The 22658-nt window shown below is 40.6% G+C and overlaps 1 protein-coding gene across 4 annotated transcripts in view; it reads left to right on the forward strand.

Annotated features, from left to right (window-relative positions):
* The window catches only part of chd3 (chromodomain helicase DNA binding protein 3), a 48641-nt gene extending 29575 nt beyond the window's left edge, over positions 1-19066 (forward strand). For 3 of the 4 annotated variants that reach the window (XM_022204408.2, XM_022204409.2, XM_022204406.2), the window contains exons 36-40: positions 270-402; positions 3273-3468; positions 4321-4484; positions 4786-4912; positions 9635-14059. In XM_022204408.2, coding sequence (XP_022060100.1) covers positions 270-402; positions 3273-3468; positions 4321-4484; positions 4786-4912; positions 9635-9903 — 889 coding nt within the window. In that variant the 3' untranslated portion in view covers positions 9904-14059. Of the gene's footprint in view, positions 1-269; positions 403-3272; positions 3469-4320; positions 4485-4785; positions 4913-9634; positions 14060-16885 lie in introns of those variants that run through there. The other variant, XM_022204410.2, reaches the window with a different exon arrangement.
* Positions 19067-22658: the final 3592 nt, after the last annotated feature.

Here is a 22658-nt window from a genome sequence, read left to right on the forward strand (position 1 = left end):
TCCAGGTCTAAACTTAGCAGACAAGACAGTGGTGTTTATCCATATGTCCATCTCCTTGTATGATATACTGAAATAGCACATTCCACCTGTTTTGATTTTACTTGGATTCATAACTTTGATCGTGTGCTTAAAAACATCTAAAATCCCTCCCTGTTGAGTTTCAGTATAATGTTGTGTTTATGCTGTTGGGTACATTTGATGATCTACACTCTGCAGCTTCATACTATCTCCGACAAAACGTGTTTCATGACCCTTAACCCCTGCACCAGTCACGGCTACGCTCGATGGCAGGACATTCAGAATGATCCCCAGTTCGCCATCGTCAACGAGCCTTTCAAGTCGCAGGCGAATAAAGGCAACTTCCTGGAGATGAAGAACAAGTTCCTGGCTCGACGCTTTAAGGTAAGACGGGACGCCGCTACGCCTTCATTTCAACATTCTAAGGCTGCTTTTTTTTTTCCTTTTCGTTGTGCTGATACATTGAAATCGCAAAAGAATACAATATTCTTAAATGGCAAATACAAACTTTGCCTTTAATTTGGTAACAACTATGACCAACTTTGAGTACTTGACAGTTTTAAGTTCTTTTCTGCTGTGGGCCGGGTGGTTTCGGTTGCTATATAAAACACTTGAGGTTCAGCATCTTCGATCACCTGACTTGTTTGATGGTCGGATGACAGATGCCCCTAGACCCACATATTAGCCCAATGGTATTGCTGACGGCTGCATTTCTGGAAGCGCTCTCATCCTGTTTTTGAGCGGCTCACATGTTTCAGATCCTGCCCTCAACATCCTCATTTACTCTATTGCTTTCTTTGTCTCGTTTCTGTCGATGTTTCTCGTTACGTTTCTTGCTAAATTATCAGAGTTTTTGATAAATGGGGCATCTGAGAGGAATTCTGTCTCAGCAATTTCTGTTTAACGCGTTTCAGTAGTAATTGGCTGTGTATGACAACCTCTTTTGCAACATGTCTACCACAAGTTACTCCTTTTTCCATGGCAAATATCAAACAGAAATACTGTTTGGAGCTATTTTTCTCATGAAATGCTTGTATTATTGTTGCTATGGCAACTAAGACACTGATTGTAGAAAAAGATAGAGATGATTAACGCAATTTTCTGAAGAAATTTAAGAGAAGATGGCAAAAAAAGGGAATTACTTTTTACTAATATTTAATTCTTATAGAAAAAGGAGACATTTTCTATAACTGTGCTCAAATGAAAGGAAGCCACGCTTGTTTTTTAGTCTCCCTCTGATTTGAGATTGGTTTATTGAGTGTACTGATTTCATACGAACATACAGGTAGTTTATGCTAACAGATTTCTCGAGAGTATTTTTTTCATTGAATGCATGGCTTTTTGTCTAATTCTTTGCTTCAGCTGCACACTGTCACAGCTACCAGTGAATTCAGCTGTGTGGGGGAGGAGCTTCAGTTTTATTAAGTCTGTGGAACTCATTCTCTGAGGAGCTTTGTGCAGGCTGAACTGTTAGTTTGATGTATTTGTGCAGGAGCGCGTGCAGAAGAAACACGAGATATACAAGTCTCATTTTTAACCTGCCGTAGTTTTTCTTTTCACATAATTGTCAGCCATGATAAAGTATTCTTGCTCTGCCTGGACAAGATTTGCACGAATATAGGCTCTCTAGAATAAATCAGGCTTCATGAGGTGAAAAATATTTGATTCTCCCTTGTTTGATGCCCCTTATATTCACTGTATTTGTCCAAATGGAACCCCCCTGCTACATATTAGTTGCTCTCTGTTCTCAGAAAGCAGCTTGTCGGATATCAGGACACAAATTAAAGCATTTAGTGTGTTGACACTGGAAAAATGACAAAATCAAAAGACATAGTGAAAGTTAATAGACATACCTAACAAAACTGATGTTGGATTTTGCCGATATTGCAGTGCATAGAGCAATAGTTACTCACAGCTGCTACAAATTCGAACCGTTTGCAGGTTTTGAGACAGGCTGGAGATCATCTGTTTCTCGTACCCTCGTTTCAGAAGTTTGTCTTTGAAATCACATTGCTCAGAATAAATCTTCATGTAACAGCGATGTTAAAAGTTGGCGTGGAAGGTCCAATCATAGCTTATGTGGAGCAGGAAAGAAAGAACCACAACAAAGACGGAAAAGGAAAAATGGAAGGTAATGCATCGAAAATACAATTATGTTTTGCCATTTAACTTTGTAGGTCCGTTCTGTTTTATGAATTATAGATGACATTATCAAGCCTTTGTGAATGTAAAACAGGCCATCAAAATCGATTCACAATGAAACACTTAGACTGAGATCACTTTGAGACATGACAAAAGAGAGTTGCAAACATACTGTATTTGAGGAATGGATGGAGTGATTTCCCTTCATTCCAAAACAAACAATATTCCCACTCGTCCCACTTAATGATTAATAATCTGCTAATTTCCTACTTTACATGTAGATGTTCATACTCCAGTTTCATATTGTTTAGTGTAGGTATCCTTTTCCTTTTGACCAGAAATGTGGGCTTTTCTTTTAGGCATGCCTCTGTGTCCCAGCCTTGTAAACTGTTGGATAATTGGTTGCTTACTGTAAACAGCCAAAAGACGGTGTGTTTAAAAAAAAAAAAAAGAACTGCAGTAAAACCTCCAAACGAGACAAATATTCAGAATGTGCTGTGTACATGTCTGAAGAGTCCTCTTAATACATGACTAATATGAAAAATGCCTTATATTGAACATGGGAACAGAATATGCTTTTTACATGACCTCTGTTCATCTCAGAATATTCTCCTATCAGAAATCTAGTACTTGTATACCAACAACATGCAGCATTGGATTGGACTGCTGCATAGCACCGCAAACAAATAGGAGTTTGCCGTTTTGTGACATAATATCAGTATCAGAGGACATATTTTCAACACAACACTGTCATTTTGGAAGCCAGGGTGCAGAAATGCCCATATCACACAGCCCCATGCAGAATCAGTCATTTATTTTATTATTTTTTGGGGTCTCCAGTATGTTTAATCTCGGGCTGCACAGTGTCAAAGTAGTTAAATCTTTTCCAACAGATCAGTTCACCTTTTAAATTTTATGCATTGCTGGATTTTTATGGATTCTCTGTACTTTTTGCAGCCTCATTTTATTCTATCACTCTGAACTTTCCTTTGTAAAGCAGTAAGTAGCTGTTCTGAAAAGTGCAGTATATGCTACTATTATTATAATGAAGCAGAATATGAAGTTGTCAGTGTACTAATTTGAGCACCTCTTTCCCTACCACTGTCCTCCAGCTGTTGGAGCAGGCGCTGGTCATAGAGGAGCAGTTGCGGCGGGCAGCTTACCTAAACATGACCCAGGACCCGAGCCACCCGGCCATGGCGCTCAACGCTCGCTTTGCAGAGGTGGAGTGTCTGGCAGAGTCGCACCAGCACCTCAGCAAGGAGTCTCTGGCAGGCAACAAGCCAGCCAACGCTGTCCTGCACAAAGGTCAGCTGTGATGTGATGACACCAATAATTCTGGTGAAACTGTCACGTTGTTGTAGTAAATAAATGTGCCGGCATTGGACATGGAAACAACTTTTGTGTCGATGAAAAATACATGCAGAAAAGCTGAGAAAGCAAACTTGGGCAGACAGATTTAGAGAAAGTAGGGGAGATTGGCAGGCAGATAATGACAGTGAAAAAGATCCACATCAACAGATCTCACCGCAGCTGTTGTGCAATCTTTGTTGCTGCATTGACCATATCGCTCCGCCTGGAGCTGTATTCAACTACGCCAAGCAGATAAGCTTACACTATGTTAAGTGATGGCTCCAAACATTTCCTCATCGGGTCCCTAGCAAGTCTGCCCATGTTTATATCATACTGTCGAAAGAATAACACGCTGAGCACACTGTTCTTGTTCTCATCTTGTATGTCTGCACGTAGCATTTTTATCAAACTACAAATGACTCTGATAGTCTGTGATCGGTGATTAATTCCATGTAGGGATGTGATGACGGAGAGGTCAGATAATAAAGGATGGGAACTGTAATCTGGTACAAAAACAGTGTCGGAAATGGGCCATTTCTCAACATTTTCCCAAATAGGAGCAACAAATCTATAAAGATTAGACTGCTTACACAGACTATAGAGTTCAGACTCTGTAAGTTATATTTGAACTTCAAAGTTATCACCTCACTTAGAAGCTGTCAAATGATAAAATATTACACGTATTTGAAATTTGAGAACAAAATGAAATATTTACTAAAACAAACAGAAGCTGGAAATGAAAGCTAAAAGAGAGAAGCGCTTGTTCTTTCCTCCGGTCTTTCATGTTGTTTGTTGTTGTCATTGCAGTGTTGAACCAGCTGGAGGAGCTGCTGAGCGACATGAAGGCCGACGTAACTCGGCTACCGGCCACACTGTCCAGAGTCCCACCCATTGCCGCCCGGCTGCAAATGTCCGAGAGGAGCATCCTCAGCCGACTGGCCAGCAAGGGCACGGAAACGCACACGCCCCCGGTCAGCATTCTGCTTTGAAACACGACTCGCACACACCTCCTTAATCGCACCTACAAACAGAAACACTCACAAGTTCAAACCTGCTCGAGCTGCCTGTGCACTGTGTAGAAGTAATAGATGGAGGGCATCCAGTGAAAATAAAAGAGCCTATTATTATCTTGTCACCCACCTGTGCCTTTTCACTCCCCAGCTGCTTAGTCAGCGTATTTTTTTGTTGGCTTGCATAACTCAAAAAGGGTTCATTTGATTTCCCTCATTCTTACATCTTCCATTTTTTTCCACTCTACCTTTTTTAATGCAGCCCATACCTCCAGGACCCTACGCCACCCCTCAGAACTACGGAGCCCCCTTCACCCCCGCCCCCCCGAGCGCCCTACACCTAGGAGGGGCCAACTACAGTCAGATGCCGCCCGGATCCTTCATATCAGGTCGGTGTTTGAAGCTCCAGTGACACTGACATCCTCTTGTTCCTCTAAATGATGGCGTAGTCAGGAGCTGGAGTGCATATTCAGTGTAAAGCACCAAGGAAAGGAGATAGACAGTGTGTGGAAAAAAATGCTTTGACATTTAAGCTACTTGAGTGCAGTATAAGAGGAATTTGGGAAGTAGTAAGGCAGTGAAAATGCTCTGTCACTGAGCCATGGAAAATGCACATTTGTGGACGTGTGAGGGGAAAAAAACAGGTGAGTGAGTTCTAAACAGTAATAATAAACATCAGAAGGTATTAGAGCTTCGATAATTATAGCATTCAAGATAATTTACAGAGGAAGAATACCTGCTTGTTTGATCTGGTTGACACTTGGCAAGCTGATGATTTAAGCCAGATTTATGCCTCTTTGCCAAGGTTTTTGCAATCTCACTGTAGCTGCCTCCGGCACAGGAACTGATTTATATCTCAGCACAGAATTAAAGGTAGCGATTGTCATAACACAACTGCAACAGCAGCTCATTCAGGAAATGTTGCACATTAATTCTGTACCAAAAGAGGTCCTGTTTATATTCTTTACTTTTTGCTTGCTGGTAAAGGGCAATGGTAGAAATGGCTTTGCTAGCTCAAGCACAAACTTCAGATTTGTCAAAATAATCTTGTTTAAAGCTGGAGTGTAGGACTTTTACATATACGTGAATGTGTGTTACATTCAAGCCTTTGACGGCTGAGTTCACACAATGCTAATTAGTCCTGTCAGCTCCAGGTAAATCTCTGTATTTTGCAGTATATCGCAGTTTTAAATCTGGTTTCTGTGACAACATTGGCTTATGGCTAGTAAAGTGTTTATATGTTCACCAGCAATGATTGGTTAGCCAGAGCTGAAGTGTGGAGCAGCTGTGGATGCATATTGGGTAGAAACAGCAGCAGCTAGGAGCAAAAACCCAGAAAGAGTTGACAGTGTTTGTGTAATTAAACTCACTTTCAGAAGGGGGAGACAAAAGTCATGTGCTGCTGGTTTAAAACAGTTGTGTAATGTCTTTTTATGGGTCTGCGTCAGATTTGTCACGTCTGAAAAAAGAACCTCAGTGATGTCATCACGGTTATCTCTGCTTGGTCTTCAGATTACTCATTTATGAATGGGAAGCATTGCATTACAAACTGGGGTATCTGAAACTGGCAGGAAGATGTGATGACATCTTGAGTTGAGTTGCATCATGGGAAATGTAGGAGGTTTATGCAGCTGGAGCTTAAAGTCAGGATATTTTGGCCTCTGCTGCAGGGATTTCCATCTTTCTTATCTTAACGTATTTTATGCAAGGCGCAAATCTTTGTGGAAGTGCAAAAATAAATCGACTTAGTGCTCCTTTAAATGTCCCGAATTGTGAAAATTAGTTTTGTGTCATGTGGTTGTAGACCTGGAGGTTTAAGGTATGAAGAGGTTTATTTTTACCATTCCTCAATCCTCCCCACAACAAGGTAGCCTTCCAGCTTCACAAACGTAACAAATTTTCTCAGTTGCTACATTTCAAATGAGGAAACAACTGTTGTCTACCTTAAACCTGTATTTTCCTGCCCCCTTACTGCCAACCACCTGTGAGGTGAGCCGCTCCAAACAGCTGCCTCGCAGTCTGCCAGGTTTCTTTACTTTCTAGAGCTGCTTCTGCTAACTCCAAAATGTCTCAGCCATGAACAAAGCATGTCAGGCATTCTGCTGATGCTGCAAGAGTCTTCATGTCCTTCCAGCACCAACTTGAGACACTGTGGATCACTTTTATTATTGATGCCAATCTCTCAGGTTAGCACAATGCACAGCTAACTTTACCACAAACTTTGATGGAATGCCCACTGGTCAGAGCTGTAATGTTGATGGGCATTCAGAGATGGTGGACACTTTGAACCACTTTATAATCAATAGACAAGGCTTGGCTGAGTTTCTGTGTTTTTATGTCACCTGTTGGGGATTCAGTATATCCAAAACTAAGCCAGTGTCTACATCTGCTTGCTTCTCTCCTGACTCTTTCCTCACATATATTGTATTTTTATAAAGCTGCTTTCCAAAACTTCATGTTAACTAGCAGTCATTTCAAGCTGCGACTCTGCAGCTCTATAATACGGATTTTATTCCCGAAATATCGTCTGACAAATTCCTCGTATACATGAGCTAAAAATAACAGTTGTGCTGTGAATATGGAATATTTTCATGTAAAAGCAGAGGAATTCAGAAGTGATATAAAGTCCTGGTCTGTGTCATGCCATCAGTTGTTTTGCTCCGTGCTGTCTATCACAGATGCAGAGAGAGTCTTCTTCCTTAAGGGGGTTGGGACAGCCGCATTTAAAGCTGTCGACACTGAAACAGTTTTACTCCAAAAGTTCTTTACTTTTTCACAAAGTTTTTTTTTTTTTCATCTTTACTGAAAAGGACAAGATAATGGCCCATTTGTTTGAAGCTGCTCCATGTTGTGTTTTCCAGCTATCTCCTCTGGCATCAGAAACCCGATGTGAGAAAACAGAAGCACACAATCTCACCCATCACGTTCTTGTGATCTATATGTTTCATCTCTGTAGCCTCCAGTATATTTAAATATTTAAGACATCAGCTCCGAAGCACATATCCGGCTTTAGAGATCAGGACTTGATTACTTGGCAACTTCCACTTATGATGGGCAAAACCAGTCCAGAGTGGTGCTCCTATTTTTAAAGATATCATCGGAGGAATTCCATCTTTATATGGTTATGTTGTTGTGGAAAAACATTCAGCAAAGAAAATGGAAAAACATGTTCAGGCTTCATGAAAATGACCGTCTCTGGGAAATGGGTATTTTCGGATTTCTGTGCACTGTACTTAGTTTTGTGATCAAAAACAGTGTTATTTAAGTCTTAAATTTCAATATAATCCTTAAATGAGTGGCACAAAGGACTACCGGATGACTTCTAAAGCAGCATTGTTTCAAGCACTTTGAATAGACACTTCATCTCCATGAGCAGCTTAAGTTGTGAAACCTTAAAATCCAGAAAGGAGTTCATATCGGAAAAAACCATCTGCAGCAGAGTTTGTGATGTGGCTGCCAGATAGACACCTGAAATAGACATTACCAAAATCAAACACAAACGTGCCGCGCTGCTATATTGAGGCATTTTCATCTTTTAACATGTCTAACCTCAAAACCCCAATACTCTGCTCAGCACTTACAGGATCTAATGACATTGTGAAATAGTAAAGCACAGTCTGGACTGCTATCAGACCTGTCGGAGGAGTGTTTTCTTTTTCAGGCATGTTTGTTTTTTCTTGAGACGTTCTACTGAGAATCTCATTACTTGTTGAGTTAAGTTTTGAAATTAAAATGTAAAGGGAACAAAAAAAAAAATCTGTTTTGTTTTGGCCTCTTGTCCCTCTCCTCTCGTCTGCAGTCTGTCAGAGCTCACTAGCAGTTTGTGAATTTATTTTCTCATAATTAGTTTGGTAACAGCATATGCTCTCCAGACGTACTCTCTGCTCTGCATGTGTATTCGTGTTCGGAGATGTTTAGATAGCAGAGATGTGGCAGAGATAACTAGTAAAACCTGATATTCCCCAATAGCTTTGCCCTAAAAACCACAACACCCAGCTCCCTCAGTGCTGCGCCTGCCTCTCGCTCGCTGTATCTTGATTTTTGTAATTGTAGACTCAAACATCTGTCAAAAGCATTGCATTTTCGAGAGCCAGGGCCTATCTCTGAAAATGTCATTATGCTCCGTCTGTCTGAGTCTGGCCGTGCCAAGAAAACATTCGGACTTTGTACCAAGGTATTTTGAGAGGGACTGAAACCGCAGCAGTTTGGTTGTGTAAACGTCGTGTTGTGACTTGTGAACTGGCAGAGGGCTGGGCCGAGCACTGGCTGTTCAGAAATAGTTGCGCGTGAGTTGTGTTCCTCCGTGGGTTTTTGCTCACCGGAGCCTCACAGAAGGCAGCTGAGTTGAGCCATGTGCAGTCTACATACTCTGGCAGGGCACAAGCATGCAGCAAATGAGACCACATTTACGGTCTTGATTGGGGTCGTGCTGGTTCCTGACCTTCTAAGATTCAGCCAGAGAAGGAAAAAAAGTGAGCTGAAGAAGTGGATGGAGTTAGAAGAACAAAATTCTCTGATTTTGTGCCTTCTTAGCTTCCCTCCATTAACAGCACTTTCCTAAGAGAAGCTCCCACACTTGAGTACACAAAACATGTCCAAAAATATGCTTGTCTGCCGTGGCACTTTTGAACTACACATCTACTACTTTAGCTGCACTCTGTGAACTCTGCTGCCAAATGTAACAATGCACCAAATGCTCCGATGAAGAATTGTGTTGTGCTGTCTCACACGTGGCAATATCTCAGCATTTGCACAATATCTTGAAATGCATTTTGGAAAACCTGTTTCTGCCATCAGGAAGCTACACATCTGCGCTAAAAGGAGTCCCACATTTTAGACAAAACATCATCTTTTAGGAGCGTAGAAATTAAAGAGATGGAATGAAGCACGAGCCCTCATGTCTGCAAGCACCTGCCCTGCTGAAGTGTCCTTGAGCAGGACACTGAATCCCCACCCGCCAGCTCCAGTAGCTCTCTCCTGACCTCTGACCTCCCTGCAGAGGAGGGAGGAAGTCTAAAAGAGAAATCCCTTCGGGGACCAGTAAAGTGTCACATTATCCTGCTCCCCTCTCCGAGTCTCCACTACAGTCTGCCGCTTGTCTGCCCCCACAGAAGCCGCCGCCGCTGCTGGGGCCACCGGGGGAGCTGCAGGTGGAGCCACCGGAGGGCCAACCGCCGCCGGTGTTTGCCAGAAGACCAAGGAGCACGATGTGGTGCAGCGGCAGCGAGTGGTGGACCTGTGGAAGGATGGTAAGTCAGAGGGGGCCATTGGGCAGGAGCTGAGGATGCCCAAGTCCACGGTGCACAGCATCATCGTCAAGTACCGGCTCAGCAACACGGTGGAGAACCTGCCGCGCAACGGGCGACCAAAGAAACCCTGAGGGAGAAGGAAACTCAGGAGGGGATTGAAGAGAGGACAAAAAAAATCCTGGAATGTAACAAAAAATGGAGACTGAAAAAAAAGGACAGTGCAATCTTAAAAAGAGACGAAAACCTGAATGCATGTGAAGGACTCCAAAAAGGACTCAAGGACGGAGCACTTTGACACTGCTGGAATGTGAGGAATAAAAAGGGAGAGGAAAAGCTCAGTGGAAGCGTCGAATAAGGATGGGAGGCAGCAGAAAAGGAGAGGACATGAAATGTGAAACGGAAAATAGAGGCGGCACTTTGATCCACAAAAGAAAGAAAGCAATCAACCGCTGAAAGAGCGGGTCCAAAATAAGAAGGGAGAGGTGAAAAGCTGGGCCTGAGATCAAGCGGTAATGATGCTTGGGAGTTGGGATGAGGCAGAGACAAAAGAGAGATTACTTATGTGAAAAAGGTGCTACTGAAAAAACCCTCCAAAAATCTGACTGAAAGTCTGGACTGAAGACAAATGGAAAAAGACAGTATGTTAATGCAATCAGGTTTTTAGGATTTCAGATATGAAGGCTGAATCGAAGAAAAAAATGCAACAAAGGAGGAGTTTTTTTTTTTATATACCTCCTTATACAGATTTCATAAGACTTCTTTTTCTGTTTCTCCCTCCGAGACGAAAAAGATTTCCCCCCAGATCAATCCTTCATCCGCCGGCTGACTGAACAAGCCTGTCCCCTCAGTCTGACCCTGTACTCCCTCATTCCTCCACAGTCCTCCACTCCTCCGTATCTCTTTGTCAGTCTCGCACACACACACTTATACACACCGTGGACCTCACACACAACCTGAAAACCTGCAAAGAACTTAATTTATCTGCTGAGTACGGGCAAATGAAACTTAAAATAGAGTGGGACAAGCTGGACCCAGATTATTTTGCAAAAAATAAAAATTAAAAAAAAGGAAAGAAAGAAAAAGATGGAAAAAAAGAGTTTTCTAAGTATAAAGCTCTGCTTCCCATGGACTCTCTTGCCCTAGCATTCCTGAGTCCAACCAAGCATAGAAGCAAGAACCAGAGATATATATAAAAAAAGAAACGTGAGAAACTGCCTTTGTCCAACGGTCAGTAGCAACATTGCTGGAACCCAATCTGATGGACTGCTATTGAGACATGTACTGTATTACAAAGCATATTTACTATTGCACCTTTTTTGTGGGTGGGGTGGGGGGTCACTTAAAGGGGAATATCACTCTAATGAAGTATTTACATTTCCTGTTTTTAAGCCTCATCGCAGCAATGATCAGGATTTATGAGCAGCTCTTCCCCAAAGATTTAGACTGCGATCTGTCACCGAAAGAAACCGAGAGACTCGCTTTGAAGCCCGAAGAAACTTTTTTTTTTTTTTGTTCTTCGAGCTTCTTTATTGTGACAGCGTGATTGATTCCACGGCGGAAAATGTCCCCTGATCCCTGAGAAAATAAAACACTCTGGACTGTGTCATCGTTTTTCCAGCTCGGTGTGTGTGCAGTCGAGCTGTACATCAGTGCGACATCCCAGCCAGGAGGAACTCTTCAGCTTCTTTTGTGGAAGGAAGAAAAATGAATTATCAATTGCAGTCCAAACTCTTGCGGGATTCTGAGTATTTTTAAGCTACAACTTGAGTGGTATTTCCCTTTAAGTTTAAAGGACTTAAAGACCACAGAAGTGTAGTAGCGGTGTGGCCTGCAATGAGAATATGCTGTGTGTGTGTGAATGTGTTTTTGTGCATGGTAGTGCTGTCATTTTTATCAAAGCTAGTTAAAACTTTCAATATTGGTGTCAGTGTGATACCAGAGATTCCAAAACAACACTTTTTGGATACTTTGCTTGCAGGAAAATGTTTTTCTACAACACGTTTTTTTTCTATTTCACAAAATAGACTAAACTTCTCACATACTTCAGGATGAACACAAAGCGTTTTGTCTAAATAAAATGTTCTAAAATTAGCAAAATTAAATCTTAAATCTGCACTTATTGTTATTTTTATATTAACATTGGATACAGTGTTTATGCTTAATGTGAAAGGTGTAGCCTGTGGTGACAAAGCTGCAGAAATGATCACCAAACTCTGCACTTCCTGTTACATTGAGGGTTTTACGGTCTTTTAGCTCTTTGTGTTGATTTTACAGCCTGCAACTTTATTTTATTTTTACTGCATGATTTCAAGCTGCAGGCAGCTTTCTCTGGCAGCTGGTGAAGATGGTGGAGCACCAAAATGGAGCAAAGAAAATTACGCGTTTTACTCTCTTGCTGCTGTCTGCTGGATATGTAAATACGCAGCTAGCATGGTAGACTATCAGCGTTTTAAAGCTATTATTTGTCAGTGTTGGGTTGTGCTCAAAATCAATGAAGGTTTAATCCCAAAGTCAGCATTTTTTCATTCAGTATTCATCACCTAACAGTTTCCTATCCTCACATTTCATGCAGTATTCCCAAATGCATGCACGCCCACACAGAAGAGCACAGACCTGAATACAAATCTCTTAACACTGAAATCCTTAATCAATGATTTTTGACTCCAGCTGAAACATTTCCAACTTTTTCGGCCGATTGTGAAACTCTTTCAGCTCAAGGATTTATGAAACTCTTTTCTCCGCTGCACCGGCCCAACAAGCCTGGGCTTTCTTATTTCCTGAAAAGTTGACAGGACAGAGACACAGAGTTGTTCTTCATGAAAGGTTCTGGCATAAACGCACTCACGCGAAGCTTTTGAAATGCTGCACTCCTTGCCAAGATGGCAGCATTCGCTTCTGTCGGATAGTAGGCAGGACCTACAGGGGAGAGACGCAGACTGACATGTTGGCCAGGAATGTTTTTTATTGCCTTTTTGGACTTCAGGAGCTCCGTCCAGCAGTCCAGAGTCGGAGGCCTCGGGAGAAGAATAAAACATGTGAAGCTTAAGAATTCTCACGTGTCCTTTTGTGAGCTTTTAGGTTTATCATATTTTTTACTGTAACTACAAATATCACTGCCAACCTAATTTGGGACAGGAAAACGTTTATTTAACAATGTCTGCTGCTACTGTAAAGCTTCAGGCACACTAGTGTGAGCGAGAGAGTATGAAAAGAGGGGAAAGAAGAGGAGGAGGAGGAGTTTGGATGGACAGAGGTGAAGTATTACAGAGTGACTTTGGCAGCAGAGAGAACAGAAAGAATCTGTTATCTGGTGTAATACAAGTGCTTCCTTGAATTCTTTCTTCTGTTTTAACTTCATGGCTTCTTTACCTTATATGCCTTTTCGGTAGAGCCCAGCTGATACTGTGGTTTTGCGAGGCCAAAACTTGTATTTAAAGTCCTTTATTTTTGGATTCCAGTCCCAGCTGACTTGCCAATACTTACTGGCAGTTACTACAGTGAACTGCAGCTAATGGATCTGTTTACAGTGCAGCCAAACAAACCCACATTTTAACCAAGAACTTGGTCGGTAATAAAGCTGATCCGCTCCCAGGCAGACGGTGTGGAAATGACTGTTTTGCTTTGTGAGACACTTTTTGATGAACATTTTGCAGTTTGTGCTAAACTCAGTGAGAAGTACATTTCGTTTGACTGCTTCACAATAAAAGCTGCACCATATTTCACCAGTCGAAATGGTTTTTAATGTGAAAGGGCACCAGCTGGCTATGTTGGGTTGTAGTTGGGATGAGGAGAGTTGGCAGTGAGTTGGAAGTTCTCAAGTAGATAAGACAAATGTTTTTAATTTTTACTTGTAAATTCCTGATGCTTAAATTAAATCCAGTGCTGTAATGGCTAATTAAATACATTGAGTTACTAAACAAATCAAATGGTAGCAAAAGCAGGGTTTGTTGTATCAAAATCTAAAGGATTTTGACTTTAAGTGACCAAAAAAATGTAATTTTATCATTCAAATAAATGCATAAGAGGCATTTCTGAAATGCATTCCTCTGCTTTGTTTTTTAAAAACTTGAAGAAGAAACTTGTCAGCACATTTTGCTTGATAAATTATCTTGGGCATTTCTGTGTCTTTGGTGAAATATCAATTTTTTTTCCCCTTCAAGACTATTTTTCTTGGTCTCTCTGTTGCGTGTCGCTGTCTTGTGCTTTTGTTACCGCCCTCAATTTCTCTTGCTCTTTCACCCAGTCTTTACCTCGATTTGTTTTGCTTCTTATCAGATTTTTTTCTGCCCCCCCCCCCCCCCCCCCCCCCCCCCCCCCACACACACACACACACACACACACACTTACTGCCTTTCTCTATCTCCTATGCTGGCCCCCACTGGCGAAATGCCATACGTTTTCCCATCAGTGGTCCCCACTGTGGTTTCAGACACACACACACACACACTCAGGTTCAGCCCCCCTCTTAAACATATTTAGCTCAATACACTCCTTATCGCATCTTTGATCTGCACGGGGGTGTTATGACAGTTTATCTTTCCCCGTGGCGCGAGTGAAAGCAGTGCGCCAGCTTTGTTTTGAAAGGAGCGCTAAACTCGCCGTTCCACTCCCCGAGCAGATTCACGATAGCACACAAATGTGGGGAGCACAGATTCCGTCCGCTGGCCAGCTGTGCAGCCGCGCAGAAAGAAGTCAATTTTCCTGCATGTGGGCATTTGTTTGCGTGTGAATGAACGTGTGTGTTTCCTCATTGCTGGCCTCACTTTCTCCAGGTTCAAAGTTCTTCTGGATTCTGAGGTTTTGTCATTATTGTACACATGATACTGTATATGTAATATTATATATTGATGTACTGTATTATGCAAGTTTTCTCATTAAAAAGTACTATAAGGTAAACTTGGATGTTACTTTGACCTCCGTAGTTAAAGTGGATATTCGTCATACTTGTTTGGAGACATTAATACTCAATTATGTTTTGGTTGAATTATCATCAGTTGGCAAGGCCAAGTTGGAGATTACTGAGATATTTTTAGTGCTTGTACTTCTCAAATTCAATCCACATTTCCTATAAACAACGTTGCCAAAAGAGGATGTTACGTCTTGCGCCTCTTCAGCTCAGCTCCACTGCCAAATATTTCTGTTCTTCTGGATAAACATTTTGGAAAAGTTTTTTCTTTCAATGCAAAAGGAGCTCAATTTTTACTTAAATTCTAAGTCTGGGAGCAACTAAATATCCAGCTTCAAAAAGATATTCATTATTGTTAACCATGAACAAGGAAGCTTTGTGCTGACTAGAAAATCTTCAGTGAAGCACTCAGCTACATAGCTAGGGGGAATTTGTCTTTATTTTCTGCACTCCACAGTTGTCATACATGTGGGGGGTTTTATTACCTTGCGAGGCAGCTGGATTCTCCAGAGACTTGAGAGATGATGAGAGACTCCATCTTGCCAGGGTTGGAGCTCTGTGCTTGTGGCGTTTTACATTTGGCGGCTCAGCCAGCATCATATGCAGTAATACTGGCAGCTCCAGGTTGTTTTTAGGCGTGAGTTAGCACCTGGTGAATCTCCTCCCATCAACTGACAAATGTTTTTTGAAAGCACTTTTCAGATGGTTCTGTGTAACTAACTGTCTGGTGCGTCAGGTATTTTAACTACTGTTTCCATTATTTTGATATTCAGCCAACTGCATTTAAAACAGGAAAAGCACTGAGAGTACAGTACTCCACCAAGGCTGCTCAGTCGTATCATTTCCGATAGATGAAATCTTTGCATGGGTACGTTATGAAGGGGTACCGAATCACGTGACCTAAATATGTAGCGGGCGGCAGGAATTGATGGGACTCGGAAACACCCCCAAAATTGAATGCTTGTATCATTTCCGACGGATAAGTCCAGATAAGTCCACAGCGGTCCATTTGGAGTAGGATCGTAATCCTGTGATGGTCAGCAGGCAGCTGACATAGCGTTCAGTTGTTGTCATAGTGATCAATCTCGCATTGATACAGAAATCTTTAACAAATCCATAGATTCAGACTATAAGCCGCATCACTGCCAGAACCTAATCACTTGGTTCTTTTGTCATTTCTGACCTTCCCTGAAAATTTCATCCAAATGCGAGAGTCCTTTTTTGGGTAATGTTGCTAACAGACAGACATCCGTACGCTGATCGTCACATAACTCCGCCGCTTTCCTTGACAGAGTAATAACCCCTCTCACTTTTTTCATGCTTGGTGAGAAAACAAATAATTGCCACATTTGAATCAATAAAGCACCACATTTAAGAATGATTGTTTATTCTGCAAATGTCCTGTTTGGTCAGACTGTTTTGGGTGACATTTAAATTTATGACCTCAATATTTATGAAATGCTGCTTTCATTGATAGAAAATGAGAACGCAGAAACCAACAAACGTGTAGTTGCAGAGCAGTGTTTGCTCTGTGAAATGCATTGTGTAGTCCATGTTTAACGGCTTTTAATATTTAAGAAAACCTTACTCAGGTGATTTAAAAAAAAAAAGTTAGTTCTTTTAACAAGCTGTCTAGAATTTACTTTAGCGCCTTCAGGGTGTTGGGTAGCCTTCGAAAACCTCTTCTCCCACAGCTTTTCTTGCACATTTTTAAGTTTCTTGCTAGAAATGTTTTCTTTAAATGTCCTCATTTTTGCAAAAAAGTTTTTCACATTGCTTTAGGTGGTTTTTGACTCGTTCTAAAAGGGTTAATGCGCATAAAGGATGACTGATCGGCTGTTTCTTCTGGATAGGTTGAAACTTTAACCAATGCCAGCATCAAATAATAATTACAGCTTACTGAGCATTTTTCTGTCATAGATGCCTAACGTTTTGTCCATTTTTTTAAATCAGCCGTTTCCAGCTAGAATAGACATTTACCACATTAACAATGTCTAGACTGTATTTCTGATAAATTTAATGTTACCTTGATTGAAAAGAACTGCTTTTCTTTCAAAAATAAGGACATTTCTAAGTGACCCCAAGCTTTTAAATGGTTGTGTACATATACAAGAGATTTGTATTTGTGTTTCAGTAGTGTGAATAAAGAGAACCTGGAGAACAATGTACAAGTTGACCTGAACTCGCTTCTCTCTCTCCATCTGCAGTACTGAACGGGCCTCCCATGTCTGTAAAGAAGGAGCGGGAAGCAGAGCTGCTGGTCAATCGACGGGAGCAGCGCAGCGGAGAGGTCATCTGTATCGACGACTAGACTACACACACACGCGTACGCACTCATGCACACACACTGAAACCCATCTGCTGCAACGATATCTTCAATTTCTGCAACACACGTCCAGTATTACAACTAATTGACTGACTGAGGGTGAACTTATTGACCTGCTAGTGATTGTAGTTGCTTCATTTGACACACATACACACATATATACAGGAATCTTTTAAATTCTACTCCTCGTACTGACCCAGAAAACTAGTCACACACACACATACAGTACAGAAGCAGTCACGCACAGGTGCACTTATCGTCCACGGACACGCACACATCCACACAACACACAGTCCAACTTGTCTCATAACTTCTTGTGACCTTTTCTTGTCTGCCTCAAACCATTATACTCCTCATAAGCGGCCTCCTCACTCAGGCCTCCTTTCTCCTCTAGGGATGCTTTTAACCTCACCTACACACACACACACCACACATATACACACACACAACGCTAAACTCACCTCAATCCTAGAAACCTTTTAGATTTCTCAGTAGACCATGTAACCTTCCTCCTCCTCCTGCCCTGCTCCTTAATATCTCGACAGGAAGCTGCATGTGAAACTAGACTCATTTCTGCCATCGCACTCCATCCCCTGAAGCATGCTCTAATCACAATAATGCTGTCTCGTGGAAAGGAAAAAAAAAAATTGGTATCAAGCTGTGCCTACAGTCGTTTTAATACTGTTTCTAATTCTCAGAGAGAAGCTGAATCTCCGATTTCTCGGCCCGAGCAGCTCCAAGCACAGCTCCAGCTTTTTTTTTTTTCCTTTTTGGCCTTTGCTTTATTTCGCTTTTTTTCAATGGTACACGTTCAGATAAAACACACGCAGAAAGGTATGATATGATAAATATATTCAGGACTTGTTCGACCACAAAGTATTTCCCGACATCCCTTCCATCCCGCTTCCCTGGTTCTAGTTTATGTACAGAGCTTTGAGGTATTTGGGAGGTTTGTTCCAGAAAAGGCCTCGCGACGATGCTATTTTTCAGAAACCTCCTATGAATGTTTATAACCTTTCATAAGCAAGTCAGTGTTATTAAAACCTATCGACCACCCTCAGCACTCCTCTTGACGCCCCCCCATCCTCGTCTTTCCTTCCCTCCCTTCTCTCAATCGCCCCTTTTTTCTGTTTTTTTTTCCAAGTTTCTATTTCTTTCTACAAAATCCTGTGATATACTTTGCATATTTAAACAGCTCATTCGTGTTCTCTTGTGTTTTTACTCTCGCGATTATGAGTATTGTTGTTGTCGATGTTGCTGTTGTTCTCGCTGTTGCTATTTGAGAAAGAGCTTCTACCAAAAGAGACATTTTTTTGTAACGAGAAACTACGAAAAACATCACAGTGCGTGCGACACATGATGCACCTCTTTGCCATGTTTGTCCTATAATTACAAGAGAACGCAAACGAAGAAGTTGAGCTAACTTCAGAAGAAGATATATTACAAGAAAACTAATTTTTCTTGCTTACATTTTAGATTTGGGGCTTGCAAATGACATACATATATAGAAAATAGGCCATATGTAACCCTAAATGCTTCTATGAGCAGAAATGAAAATGCATACTATGTAACTCCAGTAAAAATACTCAGTTATTATCTGGAAAATCAGAGGCTGGAAATCCATTTTATACACCGCATCATTAAAAAACGCCTTAATAAACATAGCTGAACAAATGTAAAGTCAATAAAATGAATTAAGAACCTGATGTCAACCTGTAAATTTTAGTCAGCACTGTCTGTTTTAAGTTAAAAATGAAAAAAAAAGAATAGCTAGGAGTTAATTTATCCCATAAATTTTACACGGATCTTCCCAGAAGTAGTCCATTTTACAAATGTGTTAAGTTTCAAGCAGAAGTTTTGCAACCCCAAGCTAAAATGTTGCGTCAAAAAAAGCACTTCTTTTTTTCCTCTTTTACTTTGTCCTCTTTCCAGAATTTTATGTTGATTTTTTTCTGGGTATCTTGTGTCACTGTGTATGTAGTGGTGCCGATCAAATGATGAGTGGCAGTGAAAACATGTCAATGATGACGCATCTCCTCTTTTTCTTTCTTTCTTTTTTTTTGTTTGTAATAAAACTGAATGAAATGATAAAAAAAAAAAATCACTGTGTGGATTTTTCAGATGGTGTTGAATATTGGAAAATGGTTCACTTCTTTGGTCTAGACTGAAAAATATCAGCAGCTACTAGATGGATTGAAGTCCTTTATGTTTCTGAGAGTATGAACTGTAATGATTTTGATGGTCCTGCAACTTTTCATTTTTAGTTTCAGCTGTGCTCTGTGTTTTCTGCTGAAAAGCAAATGTCAGCATGCTAATACAAAAAGACATGTAGCTTCAATATGCAGCCTAAAAAAACTCGGTATTTTATTTTCCTGTAAAAGTCTGATTTATGTAGTAACTTCTAAACATTTCTTGTCATGTTAAGGGTTTTAATTTTTTTTTTGTTTCGTAGTCTCACAACATCTGCACCAGTATTGTGGATATGAATGTTTCCTTTAGCTACTTATAAAACATGACCTAATTATAACGAAATCACATTTTGTAGCTGATTATGTATTTCTGTGGGGACATACTGTGGTATTAATTTCATGGGTGAACATTTTCTGTTCACACCTGCATCTTCTACTTTGGATTATTTAACAAGTTGGACATCCAAAAAAAAAAAAAAAATAGGATGAGTATTAATAACCTAGAATATATACTAATGTCACTTAAGCTGGTAACTAAATTTTGGAAACCCCAGTCTTCCTCAGTGATTCTCAAACATTTTTGTAAATGATTACAGCTCTGTGGATCATCATACCTCAGACTTATTTCCAAGGCACAGTTTGGTCTTGGACTGTCATATTAATTTGGAACATGGAGTAAGCACAGAAAGAAAGTGAGATTAACTTTTATTGCTGGTGTCTCACACACATGATATATAGATTTTAGTCTGAAATAACTTTATTTCTGTGCTAGACTAACCCCCATAATGTTTAAAGAGCTCAACACTTCTGACATGTACACTTATAAGGTCTGACTTATTTTTTTAAATAATTTAAACCTAATATATAACTAAATGCTTAAACCGTAGTCTAAGAATGGTGCGATTAAACCTTGACTTAATTAATTAGTAACACCTGCGCAGCAAAATCTCTTTACAGTTAGCTTCCACAAGCTAACATTAGCCACCTCGAGCTCAGGCCGTGCAAGGCTACAACGACGGGCTAAAGTTTCCCGAAAAACAGCCCATTTGCCGGAGGAAAACAGTAATTGTTTTTTTTGCCATTGGGGCTCGACAATACGAGTAGCCTATTACTGCTAATGTTAAATCAAACGCGGTCATGTTACGCTGTAGCCAGAGACTTTAGCTTGGCCTTGTCGTGGACGTGTGAGAGCTCCGGTGAGTCTTTTAAAAGTGTGTAAATGATTAATAGCGAATGGAATATCCAGCGAAATTCCCTATGAATAAAAATCCCTTTAAACAAACAAAACACGGGTTGTCACATTTGCGTCAGTACTGCCTTATACTGTGCTATTACAAGAACCAATCTTAGCTAGTGAGCTAGCAGGCTAATACGTAGGAAGCTATGTAAAAAAAAAAAATAAATAAAAAAGCTGCTTTCAAATCGTAAGCTAACGTGGTAGCTAGCATTAGCTTACAAACTAGCGATATGATATAGTTAGCGGCTTTTTAGCTTGTGACATTAGCTGCTAGCTGTGTTTTGGACATGCTTCTAAGATGTTGCTGGTAGAAGTTGCCTTATTTTTCGTTGTGATATTGCACTACATTTTTTTTTTTTTTTTTTTTTTTGCAATTTGTGGGTGCTTACAGTTGGCAGTGTGTACAAAATGAGGAGACACAAAGCCTGAGGGTGGCAGCTGAAAGGAGCACAACCAACAGGTGGAGCAAGATGATGGAAACAGCAACAGACACCGCCAACATAACTGACATATTGTGAGGTAGGTGTGTTTTCTCGCACTCCTTTAAAAGTTGGAGGTAGGCTTATCACTGACTAAAAACAAGTACTTCAATTAGGGATGCATAATGTTAATAGATTAATTTCCCAACACAATCAATTAAAACATGTATCACCTAACAAGGGACATGCAGTTTACTTGTCCGAAAATATATTGTAAATTTGCTATAGGTTAGTAAGTACATTTTATTGGTGAATGAGATGGAGTTAGATGTGTGTTTGCTGACCTCCGTAACAGCTGGATAAAGCAAGCTTATCTTCCTGCCTGTGTAACTGCAAGTGTGGCAGTTGTGTGGATAAACTCTGCAGGTGTAAAAATGTAAAAGGGTTTTATTGTGTGCTTCCAGCAACATTCAAACTAAAGTGATGAAAAGCTCGGTGTAAAAATATTTTGAAGGGGGCCGATTTCCTGTGGAAGACTACTGTGTTCAGTACTTTGGATATTATCAAGCCAATTTCAGAACAGCAATTTTAAATGTTACCAAAGTTTAATGTTATAATTTCGGCAACCTTGTGTTACTTTATCTGTCTTCAAATGTCTAATTAACAGACAACTTCTGGAGTGAGCATTTAGTGTCTGTCTTTTTATCAGCATATGGAGAAAACATTGACTGTATTTCAATCATTCAAACAAAAAATGAGTTATTGATTGTTTGTGTGACAGCCTATTGGTTCAGGAAATTGTTTACAGTTTGCATTCCTGGTTTCAGTCAGTCATTCAGTCTTTATATTATCGTCTCTGGAAATTTCATCGGCAGAAATGTTTGTTATTGTAGCCCAGACATTCTGTGGTTTTCATTCATGGCGATATGAAAGATGAGTTTGAGCATATACTTAGTTTTGGATGATATAGTGAAGTATCTTTCGAGCGGTTACCCTTTATTCAGCTTAGAACAACAGCTTGTCCGCCAGCCCTGCAAATCTCCATTTTTAAGGTTAGACATGCAACTTTTAATTTTATTAAGTATGGCTGTGTTGCTTTTTGTAGCTACATAGTTAAGTAGTGTCATAATTTGTGCAAATATCACCTCATAAATTTGTGATTTTATTGTGTGTATTCCTGAAAGCTTTGTGAAAAGTTAGGCATTGTAAAGGCAGACAGAGGGGCATATACTGTAATGTATAACACGTATGTCTATTTCAACAAAATATGACTAAATGATTCAGATGCATAGGGTAAATCGAACCCCCTGTACATAATATATTCCATAAATTTTACATGCATCATGTTTATCACATGTGAGCTTCAAACTGTGTAAACAACTTTTTTTCTCTCATTGATAAAAATAAGTAAAGAGAACTTCTTCTATTCTATGACTCAGCAAACTACTCCTCAGAGACTGAAAAGTGCTGAGTCAGTCCTCTCTGATGGCGGCGGTCAATGCCGCATAGAAGCGGGAAGTTGCTAATATGAGAGACTGTGAGAACAACACACTGATTCAGTGTCTGCTCCTCACAGGCCTTTATAACACTTTGCTCTGTCTCCCACACTCACAAAACGACCCCGAGGAGCAGATGGCTAGTGATTCACGATGAGTAACGGCAAAGAGTCATCTTGCTCTGTTATTCGAAGCAGATTGATGCCTCACAGTTCACTATTTACTGTTATCACAGCTTTATGATTGCTAATGAAAGAGTCTGGAGATTAAGTCAATTCCCATTAAGTGCACACTGATGGGCTCATTTCACATA

This window comes from Acanthochromis polyacanthus, chromosome 23 (assembly GCF_021347895.1).
Source record: "Acanthochromis polyacanthus isolate Apoly-LR-REF ecotype Palm Island chromosome 23, KAUST_Apoly_ChrSc, whole genome shotgun sequence".
Taxonomy (NCBI): domain Eukaryota; kingdom Metazoa; phylum Chordata; class Actinopteri; family Pomacentridae; genus Acanthochromis; species Acanthochromis polyacanthus.